This window comes from Gracilinanus agilis, chromosome 2 (assembly GCF_016433145.1).
Source record: "Gracilinanus agilis isolate LMUSP501 chromosome 2, AgileGrace, whole genome shotgun sequence".
NCBI lineage: Eukaryota > Metazoa > Chordata > Mammalia > Didelphimorphia > Didelphidae > Gracilinanus > Gracilinanus agilis.
In genome coordinates, this window is record NC_058131.1 from 620183546 (window position 1) to 620205992 (window position 22447).

A 22447-nucleotide genomic window follows, 5' to 3' on the forward strand; every position below is an offset into this window, starting at 1 on the left:
GAGAGAGAGAGAGAGAGAGAGAGAGAGAGAGAGAGAAGCATTGCAGAATTCCTACTTGGAGAGTATCAAGGATCACACCTCAGCTTGTTTTGTTAAGTTATCCAGTGGCTCCCCTCTGTGGGATCTGGAAGCTAAGCACAGGGCACATGAGAATTGAGACCACTCTCTTAGCTATGGATAACAACTTCATTTTTTTTTTAAATTTTCATCCTCATAGTAGAGCATCCAGATGCCAGACTATTGGGCTGACAGTCCCACTTTTCAAACCAACACCTGCTACTAGCTCCAAATGAAGGGGGAAAGTTGAGATTTGATGAGATACTGTTTAACTGGTGATGCAATGATTGCTGATTATAACCTTCATCTGGCTGTAGTTATACTGATGTAAGGAGGCATAACTTCCTTCCCAGGCACAAATCTCAATGACTTTAAATGGATATATTATTAGGGTCTGAATTATCTCAAATAAATTCAATATTTGGGGTAGAGGACCATATCAAGCTCTCTTCTCCTTGGAACCTCCCTGTTTTGTCCATGTACTTCCATTTGAAGAATTAAAATTAAGAAATAAGCTCTCCTCCCTTTGGGCTAAGCCTGTGCTTATATCTAATGCCTTTCATCTGACCAAATATTTTTATCATTTATATAAAACTGAAAAAGAACATCTCATTTGAGCTATGTTTTTATCACCCAATCTTCTCTCTGGGCTCCTGCACATTACAGTTTTATTCTTGTCCTCAATCTTTATGGGGCCATCTCACCCAGTTTATTTCTTAGCTTGAAATGCCAACCTGACGTAGGCCTCTGGCAGGAAGCTCCCAACATCAGCGCACCTGAACACTTTTTGTTTTCCTGGCTTGATCCAATTAAATCAAACTTCACTCTGAAGGCTTCCTTGTGAAGTGACAGGTTTAATAGCCTGGTGGACAAATATTGGAGTTACCGTTACACTTGAGTTACGGTCTGTTTAAACTCAAAATCGGCTGCATCTCACTACTCCCGGATCCTGAGAGAGGAAAAACTGAAGAGTATCACAGGCAATTGCCTGAGTCCCCAAGGAAAGGCCTAAGGCCATGGGTAGGAGGGATGGAAACAGAAAAACAAAATGAATACACTTCTAACCATTCAAGCAGAAAATGGCTACTGTTCTGCAAAGCCTGGACTTGAGAGGGCAATTTTAAAACAAGGCCATCCAACACTGGATCTTTGATAGATCAACAATTATAATGCAACTCTAAGACCCATATCCTTTTCTTTTTTTGGACTAGTTTCAAATGTAATCTAGGCTAGAGATGGCTTATACTTTTTCCATGCTACACCAGATACTAAAGGGATTTGGTAATCTTTGAGAAAAGTCTAGGCTGAGTGTAGTTTGGGGAAATTTAATCCAAGTTAGCACCACACTATCATGTGGTCAGTCACAGATCTGATTTGTTGCCATTTAATCCTAGTGGCTATGGAACCCACACTACTCCTGCTCAGTAAATGTGGAGCAATTGCGTGTCTTCTATTAGTGATTCCCCTTCAAATTCTCCAGCTGCTCCAAGAGCTAAACTCTTCTAAGATTGCTTCATTGAACAGTCAAAATATTATGATATCTAGTAGGGACGATACCTCAAATGAATTGGTGAATGGTACTGATCTGGCCTACTGAGCTTTCGTGGCAGCTCCCTACCCAAGGTCCCTCTCCACAGAGGTTTCCTTTGGAAGGCCATACTAGAAAAATAGTCTGTGTGAATTAGGAATCAAATGGCACAATGACAGGAGTTGGGGGAAGAGAACAGAAGGTTACAGTCACAACTTTGCTATTTTTTTATTCATTGATCATAAATATATCTTCATGAGCATTGCAGTTATCACGAAAAACATGCTAGCACCTGGAACCTGGAACCGGATCCTGTCAAAGAACAGTGATTGTTTCATGGTGACCGGCCAGCACACAGGGGCTTCCTGCGGGCAACCCTGACCATGTGTTTGGTTTTGAGGCACCTAAACTCATTGGTGCAGCAGTTTTACTCTTGGCTTATTCTTGACAATTTCTTTTAAAAAAGAAAAGAAAAGAAAAAAACAAAGTATTTTTTTCCAAGTGGCTATCAAAGAAGCTTTTTCGGTTCTTCTTGGAATGGGAGAAAAGGGGGCAGAGGGAGGAAAGAGGAAGTTGAAAGGTGTCAGGAACGTGCCATATTTACTTCATTCCCAAACGCAAATAAAAAAAAAAAATCAAGTGGTGTTAGTGCCGTATGGAAATTGGGTTTGTTTCTCTGATGAGCCACTCCAGGGCCTCCTGCCGCCCCTGCTTCTGCAGCTCCTTCCCAATCACTTCCCTGCAGGTTTTGTGATAATTGTTGAGCCAGTCACACTGCAGAAAAGAAAAAAGGGGGGGGGGGGGACAGAAAAACTTATTAATTCCTAGGTTTAATGAATATATAGCTAAATACTTACGATGGGCAAAGGCTCTAAGCTGGGTATCACGGGCACAAGGGATCAGAAGAGAGTCTCTAAGGAAAGGCAAATCCATCACAAAAGGAAGGAGCTAAAAGTGTTAGCAAAGTGGAAAAGGTGATGAATTCAAACAATTGAGGAGAGAGAGCACCAATGAGGAGAGAGGCCAATGTCAAGAATTCAGGAGTATAATAGTCTTTCTTCCCCCATGGGACCTGCCTTCAGTGAGCACATAATAACAAAAATTGCTAATATTTATATAGTGCTTTAAGGTTTAAAAAATATTTACATATGTTATCTCTTTTGATCCTAAAAACCCAATGAAAGAGGGGCAGCAAATTATTATTATTGGCAGAATACTATATAGCAGATATTTAGCTGCATAAACAGCAAGTAGGTGGCACAGAGGTCACAGAACTAAGCCTGGAGTCAAGAAGACCCTAGTTCAAAGTCATCCTCAAAAACTTACTAGTCATAATGCCCAGAGCAAGTTACTCAATGCTTATATGCCTCAGTTTCTCCATTTGTAAAATGGAAATAAAAATAATACCTCTCTCCCAAGGCAGTTGTGAGAGAAAAAGAGATAATATTTCAAAATGCTTTGTAAACCTTAGAGCACTATATAAATGCTAGCAATTATTATCAATTTCAGTTTTACAGATGAGGAAACTGAGGCTGAGTGGTTAAGTGAATCATCATGGGTGACATGGCTAGTAACCTATGGCACAGAATTTGGTCTCAAGGTTTCCTGATTCCAAGTCTAATGCCAAGCTATATCTCTCCACACATGTAAGCAAGGAAAAGAGGGACTTCCCCATCTAGTGAGTGGAAACTATTGTTGTTTAGCCATTTTTGACTGCATGACACCTTTTTGGGGTTTTCTTGGCAAAGATACTGGAGTGATTTGCCATTTCCGTCTCCAGCTCATTTGAAAGATGAGAAGCTGAGGCAGAGTTAAGTGACTTGGCCAGAGTCACACAGCTGCTATTTGAAGTCAGGAATACTCATCTTCCACCTTCCTAATTCTGCACTCATTTGGAAAGAGGAGGGAAACAGGAAAATCTAGTCATAAATGAATAGCTGCAAGGTTCTAGTCAGTTCTGGGATATCTTCCTTTACTGTATAATAGTGTAAATTTCTTGGTCTGGGAGAATCCCTGGCCCCCATCCCAAGACACACTATAGAGCTTTCCAAGGACATAATGGCCATTACAACTATGGGGGTGATCTATGGCAAGTTTTCTCCAACTCATACTCCCCTATTAAAGTTAAACGTCCTTATTTTCCTCTCGAGGCTGCTCTCAAGTCTTTCTCTACCATGACTCAGAAGCTTCATCCTAGAAAGTTCATTTCAGCCCTGGAATTCACATGCTGAAAGTGGTCAGTACCCTTCTGGCTCCTCCCAGAATTTCCATTTAAGAAGGTTCCCAGCCAAGCCATGTCATCATTCCTGTCCCTTTCACTACCAGGGGGTACCTTTAATTTCATTCCATTTCAACTTTATTTTCAGTTTTCCCTGTGGTCTTCCTCATTAGGATGGAAGCTCCTCAGGGGTAAAGAATTTCCTTCTTTCTGCTTGTATCTATAACCATAGCGCTTAGGACAATGCTTGACATATGCCTGGTTACTGACTGATCTCTCCCCACAAAGCCCTAGACTGACTATAGTGAAGTATACTGCTTCAACAATATTCATATACAAGTTTCGAGGCAAAAGGTCACCCTGGTTTTGTGCCCTAGACAAATCACACGGAGATGAACCATTTGCCAAGACCATGTACTCTGCTTTTCCCCCTGGGATCTAGACTCTAGGTTTCCATCTTATTGGCTCAGCTTTTCACCTGGTGTTTGTCATGGCCTGCATGGTTCTGCATATCCTGACTCCAGCTCATCCTCACTCTGGCCCTTTCAAACTTACTTAACTCTTCTCCAGCTTCACATGAGGCCGTAAACTCTGGACTCATTGCCTACTATGACATCTGATGCCATCTGATCCTTCAAGTATTGCTCCAGGTACTGGCACCTTGCCTAGTATTCCTCTCCTGCCTGCCAGGCCCATGCTAAGATGACAAGGTATTTTGATACTTCTGTGCTTGACAAGTGAGAATCACATTCCAGAACAGGAATATCAAATTTGTCAACATGTGGGCAGACACTCTGTACAAATATGATGACAACTACTAACAGTGTGTCCTCCTCCTAAATGGGAAAGCCTACCAGAGAGTCAACAGCCCAAGAAAAATCCTCAGGACTTCATTTTCTCTGTGGTTCACAAACCAGAGGCAGCCAATCCAAAGTACAAGGAAACTAATGAAGCCAAAACATCCATTTGCCAGTGGCCCAGCAGACAAAAGGAAATGAGAGACCCTGGAGACCACAGAGGTCATCTGGTCCAACTGTCTCATTGATAGGGAGAAACTAAGGTCTGAAGAGAAAAAAAAGATTTCCCAAGGTGAGTCTCAATACAAATTGCAGGTCTTCCAATTTCCAACTATATGTTCTTTTTGCATTATGCTTTAAACTCTTGCCCCTGAATAACCTAAAATATTCAGTCTTGATAAAAATCAAGATTTGTCCCCCCAATTTAAAAATTGGAAGAGAAGAGAGTGAGAAAATATCCCTACCAGAAACTCCCAGAGCCCTTTACCTTACCTCTTTCTGTGTCAGCGAATCCACATCTATCATCTTGGTCTGTATTGGAACCAATGTCAGAGGTTCAAAGGTCAAGCTTCCCCGGTTATTGAAGTTATACTGTGGAGGGAAGGAAGGAAGGAAACAGGAACTTTTAATCCCTTAAGCCAGAGTGCCACTATCATGATGTACTTTCTGGGAAATAACATCATGAGAATGCCTCAGCAGACTCAGATCAGAGTAGATATGACCAGGAAGAAATGTGCAATCAGCGAATTCCCATGTTTTCAGGTTTGCGAAGTGCTTTATATGTATGATCTCATTTGATCCTCACAATGATCAAGTATAATAGGTCCTATCATCGTTGCCATTTCATAGGTGAGTAAACTGAGGCTGAAAGAACAGTTAAGGTGGCCTGCCCAGGGCCACACAGCCAACAGCTGATGACTGTCTCAACCAGAATTTAAGCCAAGCTCTTCCTTCTTACAAGCAAAGTATTTAAAGATGCTTATTGATTAATCTATCTCTCCCCATAAAGCCCTAGACTGCTTTAACGGTATTCATATACAACTTCCTCGGCAAAGAGTCACCCTGGTTTTGTGTCCTAGAGAAATCTCAACTAGCCAATTTGGTCAGTGCCTCCAGAGTTAAAAATATCTAGGTTCAAACCCAAAAAATGATGCTGACTACCAGTGTGACAAGTTCTAAACCTCAGTCTTGTCAGCTACGAAATGAAAGGTTTGAACTAAAGGGTATCCTCATATTCTAGACTCAAGATCTCAAGTTCTTCTTCAGGAATGAAGAATTATCAACACACAGCATCAGAGACATTTTCATAACTGCACTAAAGTAAAATAAAGGATAGTGGAAGAGGGAAAGGGAGAGAATAAGGGGACCACTCAATGGTCATGGCTATATTCAGCTTTGGTTCAGGAGGAAGTAGCAAAAGTTAATTCCCCAAAAGGTAAACATTTAAAACCAACTGCAATTGTATCTATAAAGTAAAGTGCCTCTTTTCCTTGTTTTGCACAGTACAGTGCCTGACATGGTAATGGGTATGTAGCGATACCTTCAGGGGTAGATGCATTTCAAATAGCCTTTCAGCTTTAGGGTTCCCATTAAGCCTGGCCTTAGGAACAAGGGATTGTAAAGACCCTTCCCTACAATGTGGCATTTTCCAGAAATATCATCAAACTTCTGAGAGTAACCAAGTTCTTTGATTAAGGCTTTCTTAACATACATGAATCCCTTTATAATGCAGGTATTAGAGACACAACTAATTCCTACCTGTCAAACTAGGCACTGATACAGGGACGGAAGGAATAAACATATCTGTGGTCATGTAGTTGCAGGTTTAACAGAACTCTAATTGAATCTGAATGATGCTCCAAAAGACAATTACCACTCTTCTGCCTTGAAACCAATATACAGTATTGATTCTAAGTCAGAAGGTAAAGATTAAAAAAAAAAAAAAAAACACAACGGAAAGCTTATCTCCCAGTCCAAAACACACAAATGAACATGCCTTCTTTTCAGGGTTCTGATAGCATGAACGGTTTTAGACCTTCAAGGGGCTAGGAACCGAAGGAGAGAGGAGAGGTTTACAAATAAACTCACCTTCGTCTTTGTTGAAACCACCAGTACAACATTCTCAATCCGGATTCCAAAAGATCCATCTTCATAATATCCAGGTTCTACAGAGACACAAGAAAATAAGCTAGTATTGATCTATAGGGTCAGCAATCTCCTCCAGGATCCCGCCCCTAGACTTTGTTCTAGGAGTTCTGAGGTCATCTGGCACTGGCTAAGAAATGGAGTAGTAATCAATGGAATAGATTAGGTAATTAACATACAGTAATTAATGAGCATAGTAACCTAGTATTCAATAAAACCAAAGATCCAAGCTATTGGTGAAGAACTCATTATTTAACGAAAACTGCTAAGGAAACTGCAAAACAATATGGCAGAAACTAGGGGTGGACCAATATCTCATATGATACACTAAAATAAAGTCAAAATGAATACTTAATCTAGAAATAAAGGTTGATACCAGAAACAAATTAGGAGAGCATCAAAAATTTTACCTATCAGTCTTATCAATAAAGGAAGAATTTATGACAAAACAAGACATAGAGAACATAAAAATTAGATGGATAATTTTGATAATATTAAATTTTAAAAGGTTTAGTACAAACAAAACCAATGCAACCAAGATAGAAGGGAAACAACAAATTTGTGGAAAAATTATAGCAAGTATCTCTGACAAAGGCTTCATTTCTCAAATATATAGAGAATTGAGTCAAATTTATAAGAATACAAAGTATTCCCCAATTGAAAAATGGCCAAAGAAGATGAATGGGTAGTTCTCAGAGGAAGAAATTAAAACTATTGTCATATTTAAAAGTGCTCCAAATCATTGGGATTAGAGAAATGCAAATTAAAACAACTCTGAGATCATACCTACAAGATTGGCTAATAGAACCAAAAGGAAAATGATAAATGTTGGAGGGAATATGGAAAAAATTGGGACATTAATACTGTTGGTGGAACTGTAAACTGATAAAACCATTCTGGAAAGTAAAACAGGCTATAAAAAAAGCCAAAAAGGCTATAAATATATATATATATATACATACACACCCATTTACTCAGCAATGCCACTACTGGGTCTATATAACAAAGAGATCAGAGATAAGGAAAAAGGACCTATTTGCATAGAAATATTTTTAGCAGCAATTTTTGTAGTGGCAGAGAAATGGAAACTGAGGGGGGTGTCCATCAACTGGGGAATTGCTGAAGATATTGTTATATAGTTGCAATGGAATACTATAGTGTCATAAAAAATAGGATACAATAAGTTCAGAAAAATTTAGAGAGAATTAGATGAACTGATACAAAGTGAAACTAGCAGAAAGAACACTGTATACAGGAACAGAAATATTATAGAATCATCAGCTGTGAAAGACTAAACTATTATCAGTAAAACAAGGTCCCAAGATAACCACAAGGGACTCATGACCAAAAAAAATTGGGAATTGTTGGAGTCTGGTTGCAGATTAAAGCACACCATCTTCCATTTTATTTCCTTCATGAGTTTTTTTACTGTATGTGTGAAATGTGTCTTATGTCATGGCATGAGGAATATGGAAATATGTATTTCATGAAAGCACTAATATAACCCTATATCAGATGATTTTCCACCTGAGGGAGAAGATGGAGGGGGAAAGGGAGAGAATCTGAATCACAAAACATCAGAAAATAATTGTGAAAAAATGTTTTTACACGTAATTGAAAAAATTCAGTGTCAATTTTTAAAAAAATAACAAATAACACAGGCAAAAAATATTTTAAAAGTTTTGAGGTCCATTTGAGAAAACAGAAATCATAGTGCCATTCTCTATGGTTGTCTTCCAAGAGCTGAGAAAGTGACTAGAGTTTACAGCTATTAAGTCTTCCTTCTCCCGTATCCAACTCCTAATCCAAGTATCAAACCAGGTTACTTATAAATTGACCTCTTGAGAAGAATAGAGACATGCCCTTCTCCCTACACTGGTTCTCAGGGCAATCAGCAAGCACCATTAACACAGAGGGAAGCCATGGGGAAAGGGTCATACATTACCTACCATCAGTAACGATCATGCCTGCCTCTAGTGGTTCATCAGAGAAAGTTTTATAACTGATGCCACAAGGACCCTCATGGACATTCAGGAAGGAGCCCACACCATGGCCTGTCCCATGCAGATAATCCAAGCCAGAGTCCCATAAGGCTGAACGAGCAAAGGAATCAAGGAGGTGGCCTGGGGAATCACAAAGAATCTCTTTACTATAGCATAATGGCACATCACGATTGAGAGGCAAGTTTAAGAATGAGCTTATTATCCAGATACCCGAGTTCTAGTCCCAGGTCTACTTCCTTACTAGCTATATGATAAGTTACTTTAACCTCTGTGAACCTCAATTTCCCTATCTGTCAAATGGAGAGTACTATCTGCATAAATACATCACTGAGTTAAAAGAAAGTTTTTTTGTAAAATTAAAAGTACTATATAAATCAGGTCAATTGCTAGTTATTATTATAACATGGCGCACTTATACTACATATAAAACATAGGCAGTAATACAATTTTGGATTCCAATTTCCCACCCTCCAAAAGCACTAATGCTCATGAAAGAAAATGGCATCTTCACCCATTTGAAACCGTAGTTGTCATTCAAGGTCCATCTCAACCCTCTAAACCTATCTCAAGCTCAGGTACCCCCTTCTCCATAAAATTTTTCCTGATCCTTCTATTTCAAAATAATCAGGTCTGTCATAATGCTTTGTAATTCTGTTTTGTATTTTTCTTGTTCTACTTCATATTAATTTGTGTTATGTCCTTTTTTCCCCTTACTAGACTATATGCTCCAAAAGGGTAGGCATGATGTCTTATTGATCTCTCCTGAGCCTAGTACAACATAGTAGGGACTTAACAAATGTCTGTTGTGCAAATGACAAAGATAATGAAAATGAAATTTTAACTTGAGAAACCATAAAAGCAATAGCAGTCCCAGAATAGATATTGAAGCATACACTTCCCCCTTATATCAAAGGGTTAGGAGTGTACTATAACAATGTTGTTATATGTTGTCTGATATTTTAGCTTCTTTTTTTTTCCAAAAAAAAATATTTCTCTCTGCCACAAGGTTAAGTTTTAGCGGTGAGAGAAGTTGCTAAAGGGAGAGGTAAGAAATGAATATGATGTTAAGACAAAAGATCTCAAAATAAAATATATTTTTAAAAAATATTTACTGAAACATGGCCAACTATAGTCAGCATGACTGCACATGTATGATCTATATCAAATCATCAGGAGAAGGGCGAAATGGAGGACGAAAACTTGGGACTCACTTTTTTTTTTAAATGTTAAAAATTTTTGTTTACATATAATTGAGAAAAAATAAAAAAAGTTTTAAAATTTGCTGAATTGAATAGTGTTATAGATTTGGTTACAAAGTAATAACAATTAATCAACCTTTATAATACTTAGCACTTTATGATTTGCTTTCCTCATTCCAAAAAAAGTGGGGAAGCATTTTCATCCTCTTTTCAGATGAGAAAATTAAGGCTTCCAGAAATCACGGCCATGAACAGCCAATGAGAGCTGTGATCTGAACCTAAGTCTTCTGACCTCAAGACTAGTCCTTTATGGAGATCTTATCTAATCCTCCCAACAACTCTGTAACAATTAATATTGGTCAGCCAAGGATTTATTAAACACTTACTAAGTGCCAAGCACTGTGTTAAATGCTGAAAAATAGTGCAAATGTTATCCTCTTGTCAGATAAAGGAAATGGGGCCTATAAAGGTGAAATTACTTGCTAAGCTCACACAACTAAGTTACAGAATCAAGTTTTGAACCCATTCAGTCTTTGACTTCAAAACCTGTTAATGTTTCCACATTACTCTGCCTCCATCCCATCATTTAGCACATGTAAACAACATAAAACAGTGATGATTCTATTTTGCTCTTTAACCTCTTTTCACCCAAAGAACTAATTAATTCAGCATGGTACAGTGGAAGAGTTAGGGATCAGAGTTTAAGTGGTTTGCCCAAAGCGACATACAGTGTCAGAGCAAGCCTTGAACCTAGATCTTCTGATTCCATTTCAATTTAATATATCTTCCAATTAAGAAAGCACTTAATACATGAACCTCACACACACACACACACACACACACACACACACACACACACACACAAAACACCTCTCTCCATTTGAACTTGGAAAGTCCAGTACTTGCCAGTACAGAGAAAGGCCATTCATTGATCTGTCCCACATCCCATAGGAGAATAAAGCCTTCAATGTTCATGCACCACTGCAAATACAATCACTTGCCTTTGGTTCCAGTTGGGAAAATGGCAGCACTCACTGCTATGTGGCCCTTGAGGACATACGTAAAGCATTCCTACAAAGCAGAAAGTCTAATGAGCCAGCAAAAGGAGGAACTATTGGAGTCTGATTGCAGATCAAAGCATGCCATAGTTTTTTTTTTTAAATTAGTATATATGATAAGTCTTCTTTCACAATATAAGGATTATGGAACTATGTATTGCATGACAGCACTGGTATAACCTTGGGGAGCGGGGGACAGAGTGAGCAATCAGGGCATAAGCTGTAGGCAGAGATGAGGAGAAAGATCAAGCTTCTCCTGTTCTCTGGGTTTGGATACTTATAATATCCTGCGGAAAACCAAAAGAAAAAGGCAAAGGGGAGACTTAGGTCATCAAACTGATTTTCCAGATTCCCTTTAAAAAATGAACTTATAAAAGTAATGCTCCAGAGAGAAAACAACAAGAGCAACCCTTAATAGGTGTATCACACTTTAATTTTCACTTGAGTCTTACAACAATATTCTGAGATAGAGAACACAGGTATGATGAAATTGCTGTATTGGATCAACTTCAGTACCCTTTTCCAGCTGAGAGGAAATGACTTACAATAGTTATTGAGTGGTAAAACCAAAACTAGAAACCAGATAGGTCTTTGAAAAATTATAGTCATATCTTTTAATAACAACTTCATTTCTCAATGTATCCTATTCTGCTCTCCTACCTTATCACCCAGACCTTGTAATAAAGAATAAGAGAAAGGAAAAAGAAACCCAAACTACCAACCAAGTTTGATAAGCACAATGGGCTCCTACCTCTGTAAAAATGGGACCAAGCTTGAACCCACATCTTCTCTTAGTTCGACGACCTTTTCACTGACTACAAATTGTGGGACAGGACCTAGTCAGGTAAGATGTACTTGAATTTGGGACCAAAGAAGTTTTCAAAAATCAATTCTACTTAGCCAAAGAGAGATAAGAAAATGTACTTTTTCCTCCTTTCTTTGCAAAGATAGAGTACTATGAATGTGGAATAGCACAGATACTTCTGCTTTTTCTTTTTTTTTATCTCTATTATGAGGGAAGACTGAACAAGAGGGAGGAAATATATTGAGAAACGAAAGCAATGTAGAAACAAAATGTATCATAAAAACAAGATTATATAAAGTCAGAAAATTTCAAGATTCAATAGAAAAAAAAAGCAAAAACTGTCAGAGTCTGCTGGGTTCATCACTAGAAAAGATACATTGTTTTCAATGATCCAATATATCAAGATTACCTGGTAGAAACAAAGTAGAGTCTATCACCATAACCTTAAGAATGTACCTTTGAAATTTCTGGGCTTTAATAATCAAACAACCAAACTGGTGATCCTGACTCCAAGCTATTTCACTGACAAGGAAGGAAGGAACGAAGGAACAAAGGAAGGAAGAGAGAAACAGAGAAAGAGAGAAGGAAAGAAGAAAAGAAAGAAGAGAAAAGAATCAGGAGAAGCTTTTTAAACTTCTCTCTATCCTTGAAGGCCTTACCTTTTCATAGGCCGATGGGGTCCCAAAGTGCATGGTCCTTGTCACATCCGTTGTTCCATCCCTTTCCAAAAGGAAGGACAAAAAGAAGCTTGAAATCAGTCCAAGCCTTTGTTGAAAAGGAAGAGGAAGCATACACTATCTACAATGTCCCCAAAGTGGAATGTACTCAGGCAGCATCCTGCAACAGATCTCCTGGCCCAGGATGAATCAACTATTTGCTGGAAGATGCCATTAGTGAGGGAGAAGCTTGCATCCAGCAACAGACAGAATGCAGATATCCCAAGTGGACCAGGACCCAGTTAAGGGAAAGCAGAAGTTCACTTATGGCCAAGGTGAATCAGGCCTGAAGGTTCAATGCCTTAACCTAAAATATGGAGGTACACATGAACGAGAGACCCTGCATGCCTAAAAGTACCATCATTCAACGAATTAATAAAACAGAGATAAAAGGAACCTGTTGAGCTATCATTTGGTCCAGCTTCCCTCATTTTATAAATCAGGATAATGAGACTCTGAGAGGGGGGGAAAATTTACCCAAGGCCACAAGCTCAGTTAACAGGAGTCTTAAGAAAAGAACCAAGATTTCCTATCCCCCCCATCCCCACCCCACATATGACATATAATGTAATAGACAAAACACATGCTTCATATGCTGAGAGAACTCATTAACTATGCTATTACCTGTGCCAGCCCCACACCTTCAATCATAAGATATTATTACTAATAGCTAGTACATTAATTCAACTGGAAAATTGTATTTTCTAAGTTAAAGGGATAAAGGGATGGTTTCTTAATTAAGTTTTCCATTATCATCAACCCCCATTTCATTTGGGAATGAGGCATTAAAAGTTTCTGCTCTGGGGTGTGTCTCAAATCACCACTAATTAGTCACACACACATATGCGCCTTAATTTATACATATGCTCTCTCTCCCTCTCATCCTCCCACACCAAGAGCTGCCTCTGACTCTGCAAATTCTCTTCTAGAAGCCCTGCATGGAGGTCAATTGGGTATATAACAGGTCCCAAGAATGATCTGTCGGAGGTGCAGAAGCATCCCTCCTCATTTCTCAGGACAACAGGACAGCTGTTGCCCACTGTTTATGTGCTGGACCAGAGAAGTCTCAAATGGTTCCTAGAAGCTTGGTTGTTTATGAATAGTGAAAAGCTTCTTGTTGATGACTAATATTCTTACCAAACTGTCCTCTGTGGGAATGGAAACACAGCTGTGACATTTCGAGGGAAAGGGAGGAAATACAGAATGAAAACCTAGAGCTTTCAACTGGAGTTAGGTAACTGGGTCATAAATTCCCCTAGTATTGACTGACTCAAAAGTTTTCCAAGTCACTTACTTGTATTGGGCTCCTGAGTCTATGAGGTATACTTCATTTAGGGATAACGTTCTATTCGTCTCTGGGACTGGCCTAAGAAAGTAAACAAAAGTTAATTATTCCAGCTATTCTTATCCTATCAACTGGAGGACCAATACCGTCCCCAGCTAGACTATAATCCATCTCAAGGTGAGAAATCATGTATCTACACCCTCTTTGGATCACTCACTAGGACTGGTAAGTTTCTGAACAACATTACATGTGCTCAAATATGTGGCAATTAGAACAGAAATGTGTTAAGAGAAGTCCCAAAGCCACATTCCATAGGTTATACTTACTTTGCCTTCAGCATCAAAAAGAGCAAAATTCTAGATTTCTCAGTAGTGCTCAATCTGAGAGTCACCCAGGATTTCCCCTCTATATTATCCATATCTGGGTAAATAAGGATAGTTTCTGATGGGTTCATCACCAGAGGGGTCCATTGTTCTGAGTGATCTTTATCTTTCCATTAGCCCAGCCTCATCTCACACACACACACACACACACACACACACACACACACACACACACACATTCAGTCCTCAACACTTACACATTTTCTTTCCAAGGTCATGAGGCAAGCACTGTTCATTTTCCAGGTCTAAAAGAACTCTGTGTGTGTGTGTTTGTGTATTTTGTGTGTTTCTGCTTGTAAGCACTGGAATCACAGAATATATTCAGAAAGCAAAATTGAGATGTGAAATGAGATATTAAAAAAATTATCATCCATGTTATTTCAATGTCATTTCGGTAACATCATGGAACTTTGGGATGATGCAGAATTCTAAAGTCACTTTAATAGTTTGTTACAATTAAACACAATTTTCAGGTCATGTCTGCTAGGAAAATTTGTCATCTGAGTTGGCCTTGGAATAGAAACTGAAATGGCTTTTTAATTTTGGGGAGAGAGAAGGAGCATTTAATTCTCATGGTTCATATCCCCTAAACAGCATCCGAAGCTTCTTGTATGAGTTAAACAGTTTAGGAAGCATTCCAAAAAATGCCAATGCTAAATATGCAGCATATACCCAAGGCAATATAACAGAATAAATAATATCATTCTTTTGATATTTAACAAACTACAAATATGACATTATACCTGAAATAAGTAACTGAAATACCTCTGCATCTTTTCCAGATCCTGCTCATATGCTCTCTTTCCTTATAACATACCTTTCCATAAAGTTGGGAAAAACAGATCAGGGTTACCCATTTGTCATGTTCTATGTCCTGACCTAGAGACAGCTAGCTGGCTCAGTGGATAGTGTTGGGCCTGAAGTCAGGGAGACCTGAGACATTTACTAGTTGTGTGATCCTGGACAAGTCATTTAATCTTTGTCTGCCTTATTCCACTGGAGAAGGAAATGGCAAACCATTCCATTATCTTTGCCAAGAAAACTTCATGGACATGATATTATCTACGGGGGTCACAAAGAGTCAGACACAGCAGAGCAAAACACTGTCCAAGACAGTCATTGAGTTGGTTTTGCTCAATTAATGGTTTTTCATTACAAAAGAAGGCTCATTTCCATAGCATGGTTAGGTAAGGGGCAAAGGAAAGGAATAGGCATTTATTAAGCATCTAATATGTGCCTAGCATTGGGCTAAGCCCATTTACAAATATCACTAATGAAGAATGGATTAATGAAATTAGTAATTATTAATAAATGAAATTAATGATTAATGAAATCAATCAATATATTATTATAATGTAATAATTCTATCCTATCTATTAGATAACCAGAAATGCCTGTAATATAAAAACAAGTGTCATTTAAAAAAATAAAAAAGGAAGAGCATGACCTGACACTAAATGGCAATGGAAGTCTATGGGTAAGGCCTCTATTTCTGAGATGGCCTTTTCTTTCTCAGACCTTGTGCCAGCATTTTGTACCTTCCTTCTAAGCTTATGCTAGTTTAGCTTGTATTATCGTTATTTGCATATGCATCTTATCACCCCCAACAAGATGGTAAGCTCCTTAAGAGTAGGAACTGTGTCTTATTCCTCTCTAGTACCTAAGTACTAGGAACATAGTAGGTGCTTAACAAATGATTCAGAATTGAACTAATGAATGTGCATTAAATTAAATCACATTTATACTGAGGACAAGATCTTTTGAAATCAATGTGCTGGCATAGGGAGGGCTCACACTTGGCCCCTAAAGTGCCTTCAGTGAAGCTCCTGGGTCCACCAAAAGATTGAGGAACAGAAACTCTATTTCTCAGTTTGATTATCAGATCATAGACTTAGAACTAGAAGAAGTACCTCAGAGGCCATTAAGTCTACCCCCTCACTTTGTTATATTTTATTTTATTTTTAAAAAACTCTTCTATCTTAGAATTAATACTAAGTATTGGTTCCAAGGCAGACAGGAGTGGTAAGGGATAAGCAATCAAGGTTAAGTGACTTGCCCAGGATCACATGGCTAGGAAGTGTCTGAAGCCACATTTTTTTTTTTAACCCTTGTACTTCGGTGTATTGTCTTATAGGTGGAAGAGTGGTAAGGGTGGGCAATGGGGGTCAAGTGACTTGCCCAGGGTCACACAGCTGGGAAGTGGCTGAGGCCGGGTTTGAACCTAGGACCTCCTGTCTCTAGAGGCCTGACTCTCACTCCACTGAGCTACCCAGCTGCCCCCTGAAGCCACATTTGAACCCAGGATCTCCCATATCTAGGCCTGCTGCCCCTTTTGAATAGGACATCACTCACTTTAGAGAAGGAAATTGAGGTTCAGGGAGATATAGTGAATTACCTAAGGTCATACATGTAGGGTCAGAGTCTGGATTTGAGTCCAGGTCCTCTGGCTCCAGAGTCAATGCCCTTCCCATGCTATCATGTATGCATAAGGACTAAAAAGAGGCAGGTTAAAAGGAAATCAAAGAGGGATGACTAGGTGGCACAATGGATAGAGTACCAGGCCTAGAATCAGGAGTTCTTGGGTTCAAATTTATCCTCAAATACTTTGTAGGTGCTATGACCCTGGGCAAGTCACTTAACTCCATTTGCCTAGCCCCTTGTCCTTCTGATTTAGAGTTGTTACTAACATAAAAAATTAGATTTAGGAAGAAAAAAATAGGAATCAATGTATCAGTCATTAAAAGTGCCTTTTCTCTCCACTAAATGGGCTGGGTGCAAGTAGGGAATAATGTAATTCCTCTAATCTAACATGCTGGATGAACATCCAACATTGGGTGCTAACTGCCTCCCACAAAGTAACTTTTCTCCCCTGATAAAACTCCACTATGGAAACAGCAACAAGGCCATTGGCAGGCTCCTCCATATCCCTTACGAGTAGTGAATGATGGCGCCATTGGGTCCAGTGCTTGAAATTGTTGGAAAGCTGAGGTCCACAAAGTCAGCCTGCTGCCTGAAACAGAAAAACTGTGTCAAAACCCATTGACAGCAACCAGACACCTCAATGCCCTTCAGGGAGTGACTGGTGGTAGCCCATTTTAGAGCTTATACCCCATATCCAGCCTGCCAGTCTCTCAGTTTGTCCACCCCAGAAGCCAATAGGAGATCAGGGATGGAAAACACTGGAATTTCTCACCTACGAAATTCTTCTGCCTTGTCTGCTGCTAAGATCTCTGTCACAGTGCCTTTGGGAACCTGACAAGGAAGTAGGAAGTAAATCATCTGGTAAATTAAAACTTAATTTAATTACCTTGCACACCTAGGAAGAGGGGCAAGCTAAAAGCTTAATTCATTCTGAAGTCTCAGATCTCAGATACACAGCTCCAAAAGATATAGCATATACCCTTTTCAGTTCAGTGTGGTATGATTTTTAAAGAATCTAATTTACCTAAATTGCTTGAACTGAAGTATTTCTAGGGTATGATGGCAAAAAAGCACCAGAACTGGGAGCTAGGAGACCTGGATTCTAATTCTGATTCAATGCAAATTAGCTAGTGACCCATGAGTAAACCACTCCCCAAACTCTGAGTTCTCCGTTTCATGTATAAAATGTGGGAATTGGACAACAGTTAAATCCAAAGTAGTGAGACTAATGAGTCCCCTGAAGTGATTTCATGTTTTTGAATTTGCCTTATTCAAAGATACAATTACATAAAATATGGTCATTGGTTCCAGCCCAATGGAAATATGCAGTATGAATAAAGCAACCAGTTCAAGGACCTCATTATTCCCACAAATCAGTCTAGCTATAAATCAGGGGCTGTTTTTTGTGACCTGGACCCCACCCCTTGGAAAGTCTGATGAAGCCCCCAGACCCCTTATCATAATGTTTTTAATGCATTTTTAAAAATATATAGGATTACAAGGGAAAATAAATCTCTGTCAAATATAGTTATCAAAAAAAATTATTTTTAGTAAGTTCAAGAAGCTTAAGTCAAGAACTACTAGGATGAAATCACTAGGATCCCACCTCACATGTTCCAATTTTAATTTTTCACCAATAAATTCTTCTGAAGAATAAAAAATACTAAACACTTCCAGTAAAGTCCTATCCATATCAAGTAAGATAGTTAGCCTGCATTCTAGATTATGTCACGAGAACACAAGCTCTAATAGGTCCTCCCAATATGGAAAGGTTTCAAGGGTGGGCCCAATGACAAACCATTATCTAGATATCAACCTAGCTCAATGTGGAGGTGTTCATCCTAAGAAGGCTGAAGTTTCTGGTCTTGGTAACTCATGAAGTAGTCTGCTAAGGGATGAAGGTGTGATCTGCATCAGAAGAGGGCAGATTCACGCCAATAAAATCTCAGCTCCTGAAAGTATCCAAGCATAAGGTGCTTTATGGTTTTCAAAGCACTTTCATATATCCTATTTCACTTAATTTTCAAAACAACTTTGTATAAGGCAGGTCAGGGATTATCATGTTTAAAACACAGATGGAGGAAAAAGCTTAAGAGAATTTCTGGGGCTCATCCAAGGTCACCTAAGTAGTAAATGGGCAGAAACAGTCAATCAGTCATTAAGTACTGATTAAGTATTTACTTTGTGCACTGATTAAGAAAGGCAAAAAAAGGCACTTCTTATTCCCAGTGAGCTCCCATTCTTATAGCCAGGTCTTCTTGCTCCAAATTCAGGGCTCTTTCCATGATTAGCTACCTGAAATCTTTATCACATAAAAGGACAGTCAAATTCAAAAGCAAGTTATAAACAAAAATAGCAAGAAATTAGCTTCCTGGGCTTACTTTGAAAAATACATAGAAAAAGGGATTTTATAAGGGCAAACACAATGTAATTGTGAGAGCTCCAAGGCAGATCCTTTTCAAGGAAAAATGACTGGCCAAGATAACATTTTCACTCTGTACCTCTTTTCCCACATCCCCTTCTCTGACTCCCCTTAATGAAATATTCAAAGTGGAAACAAAGATTTTTTTTGTAGTCCCATTGCCAAGACCAAACCTAGAAAGTGCAATGAACAGGTAAGAGTTCTGCCGTAGAAATGAATCCCTGGTTTAGAAGTCAGGAAGAGAATACCAGGTTTATGGATGTTAAATACGGATTCATCATGGGCTCTACAAAAATATGTTACAGGAAAAATAAAGAACAAACCTCTTTTTCCAGCCAGTTAAAGAGCTCACAGAGGGCAACAGCATCTTTGATCTGTACAAAGAATGATAAAAAGAAAAAACCCAACATATATAATTAATGCTAAGATTTAGAAACAGGGAAAGAAGAGAGGAGAATTCCTGGCTTTTCATGAGGCAACTTTTCATTGGGCAACTAATGGATCACATAGGAAGCCCCCTCCTCTGAAATGTATCAGCAGTGCGACAAAACTTGTGCCTGAATATGCAAAGCCCATCTCATTTTTCAGTGTTCCTAGAGGAGGGGAATAAGAGTTCTTTAGGAAAGATAATCAGAAAAGGGCCACTAGGACCCTAAGTCTCCTTGGCTTCCTGGCCATCTCTTCAATAAAGAAAGTAAACAGAAAGTAATAATTTCAAACATTGGACCAACATGGACCATGGCAATCATGGAACAGCAGCCAATAATAGGCTATCTCTAGTGAGGCCTTTGACTCAGGACTCAGGTTCAGTATAGAAACTGTTCACCTTAATACTTAATTAATCACTAACTAATCTTCCTCACAACAAAACTACTAAACCTGGGGGGAAGCAGGGGAAAGAGCCTTTTTGTGGGTCTAGAGCAGGGGTCAGCAACATATGGCTCTTGAGCCATATCTGGCTCCACCTCCTGAACAGCCAGTCTGGGCAGAGCCCCAGGATGTGCCCCAGGGGGCCCTTCAGCCCCCACCCCATATCCCAGCGCCTTCCGCCTCCATCCTCCTCCTTCCGCAGGTGTTTATGGCTCTCATGGCCAAAAAGGTTGCCAACAGTTGGTCTAGAGAAACATCCTAAACATCCTTTACTCACATGGGCTCTTCTCATGCCTTCTGACTCTGCTGAATTCTTTACAGCCTTCGAGACGCATATTGGGGTATATGGTAAACAGCATCGGTGTTCCTACAGCATAGAAGACACCTTTTGGTTAGAACTGATCAGGATCATCTCTCTATTCCTAAACAGAAGGGACACCAGCAATGACCTCTAGTTAGCAGTTATGCTCCAAAGAACTACTCTGGTGAAGAACCCTTGCTAAGGGCTGTAATTCTTGCCTTTTGTAGTTACAAGAGGCTATTACTCTAACATTAGATAGAGAAGACACTAGTCTATTGTTCATAATCCAAGTAAGTGACTAGTCTTTTGTTCATAAGAAGAAAATAACATAAAATAGAATGAGACACCAACAAAGGCTGGACCCAGTTAAGGATGCTGTGGAAGCAATCAATTCCTGCACTGGGCAAGATGGGGAAGTAGATGATGTCTAAAGTTCCTTCCAATTCTAAGAGTACTCCTATAAGGAAAACCAGGAAAAAGGAAGCATGGTGGAGAACACTCAGGTGAAGATTAATGGCAAAATAAATCAAAGTGCTTTCTATCATCATAGTATGCTATAACAGATGTATATCAAATCTAGAGCTGGCCTCAAAGCCAGGAAGACCTCAGTTCAAAGCCTTCCTGACACACTGGTTATATGACACTGGACAAATGATTTAACCTCTCAATTTCAAGATAATCCTCTAAGACTATAAGTTGGGGAACTGCACTAACAAAAGGTATTTCATCATCCAGAAGTTCCTTAAAAATCTTTTTTAAAAATCAGAAGTTCATATGCCCAAAGGGCTATAAAAGACTGTTTGCCCTTTAACCCAGCCATAGCACTGCTGGATTTATACCCCAAAGAGATCATAGGGGAAAAAACTTGTACAAAAATATTTATTGCCACGCTTTTTGTGGTGGCAAAAAATTGGAAAATGAGGGGATGTCTTTCAATCGACGAATGGCTAAACAAAATGTGGTATCTGTTGGTGATGGAAAACTATTGTGATCAAAGAAATCAACCATGTGAACTGGAATGACCTCCAGGAATTGATGCAGAGTGAAAGGAGCAGAGTCAGAACATTGTACACAGAAACTGATACACTGTGGTATAATCAAATGTAATGGACTTCTCTACTAGCAGCAATGCAATGATCCAGGACAATTCTGAGAGACTTATGAGAAAGAACACTATCCACATTCAGAGGAAGAACTGTGGGAGTAGAAACACAGAAGAAAAACAACTGCTTGAACACATGGGTTGATGTGGATATGATTTGGGGATGTAGATTCTAAATGATCACCCTAGTGCAACTATGAAAAATATGGAAATAGGTCTTGACCAATGATACATGTAAAACCCAGTGGAACCACGCATCAGCTATGGAGAGGAGGATGTGGGAGGGGGGAGGGAAAGGACATGAATCATGGAACCATGGAAAAATATTCTAAAAAATAAAATTAAAAATAAACAAAAATAAAAACAGAGGTCCATAAGAGCAACAAACAGGAAGAATTTTAATTTAAGAAATTCTTAAAATTCATAAGAATTTTAAAGAAATATATTATCCTATCAGATGGTAACAATGAGAGATTTCAGTTTTCCAAACATCTGCTGGGTGGTACTTGCCAAAAGCAGCAATAACAATTTCATAACTTGCCTTATTGAAAATTTCATCCTTAAAAGGTAGAGGATCCAAGAAGGAGAAATTTGATTATAAATCTGATTCTCACTGAGAGAGCTGGTTATAGGGATTCATAAACTCTAGAGTTTGTGACAGGAGAAGAAAAAGAAGTGTTATCTGAAAGGACTGGAGTAAATACAAAAAGACTCACCAATCAACTTCAATTTTTAGAAGGCATGTATGGAAGATAAAAGGGAAAAGTGGGCAATGGGATGGATACAAAGGCATTGCCTATTCCTATGCTCACAGAAGGAATAAGTCCTCTGCTTCAGAGTAGATGGAACAATAATAACTAACAATGGAGCAAGAGAGAAGATAGAGCCACTTAATTCTTATTTGGCTTCTCTTTTCTCTGTCAAGGATGACCCCTGAACAGGACCAAAACAGAACAAAAACATGCAATAGGAAGTTGATATCCAGGATAAATAGTAAGAGAACAGAGAGCTGCTTTTAATGAATCAGGCCATGTGAACCAAAAGAAATACATCTCCAAGTTCTAAAAAAAAAACAAAAAGTGGTGTTATATGACTGCTGAACCAGAGACTGGCAGATCATGGAAAATAAAAAAGATA

At 38.9% G+C, this 22447-nt stretch overlaps 1 protein-coding gene across 1 annotated transcript in view; it reads right to left on the minus strand.

Annotated features, from left to right (window-relative positions):
- Positions 1–1788: 1788 nt before the first annotated feature.
- XPNPEP1 (X-prolyl aminopeptidase 1) overlaps positions 1789–22447 on the minus strand; it is a 64414-nt gene continuing 43755 nt past the window's right edge. Inside the window, exons 11-21 of the mRNA XM_044665564.1 lie at positions 20185–20274; positions 19361–19411; positions 17388–17446; positions 17127–17204; positions 13821–13892; positions 12470–12530; positions 10949–11018; positions 8695–8868; positions 6689–6765; positions 5093–5191; positions 1789–2359 (exon numbers count right to left, since the gene is read on the minus strand). Of these exons, the coding sequence (XP_044521499.1) occupies positions 2231–2359; positions 5093–5191; positions 6689–6765; positions 8695–8868; positions 10949–11018; positions 12470–12530; positions 13821–13892; positions 17127–17204; positions 17388–17446; positions 19361–19411; positions 20185–20274 (960 nt within the window). The 3' untranslated portion in view covers positions 1789–2230. The remainder of the gene's footprint in view (positions 2360–5092; positions 5192–6688; positions 6766–8694; positions 8869–10948; positions 11019–12469; positions 12531–13820; positions 13893–17126; positions 17205–17387; positions 17447–19360; positions 19412–20184; positions 20275–22447) is intronic.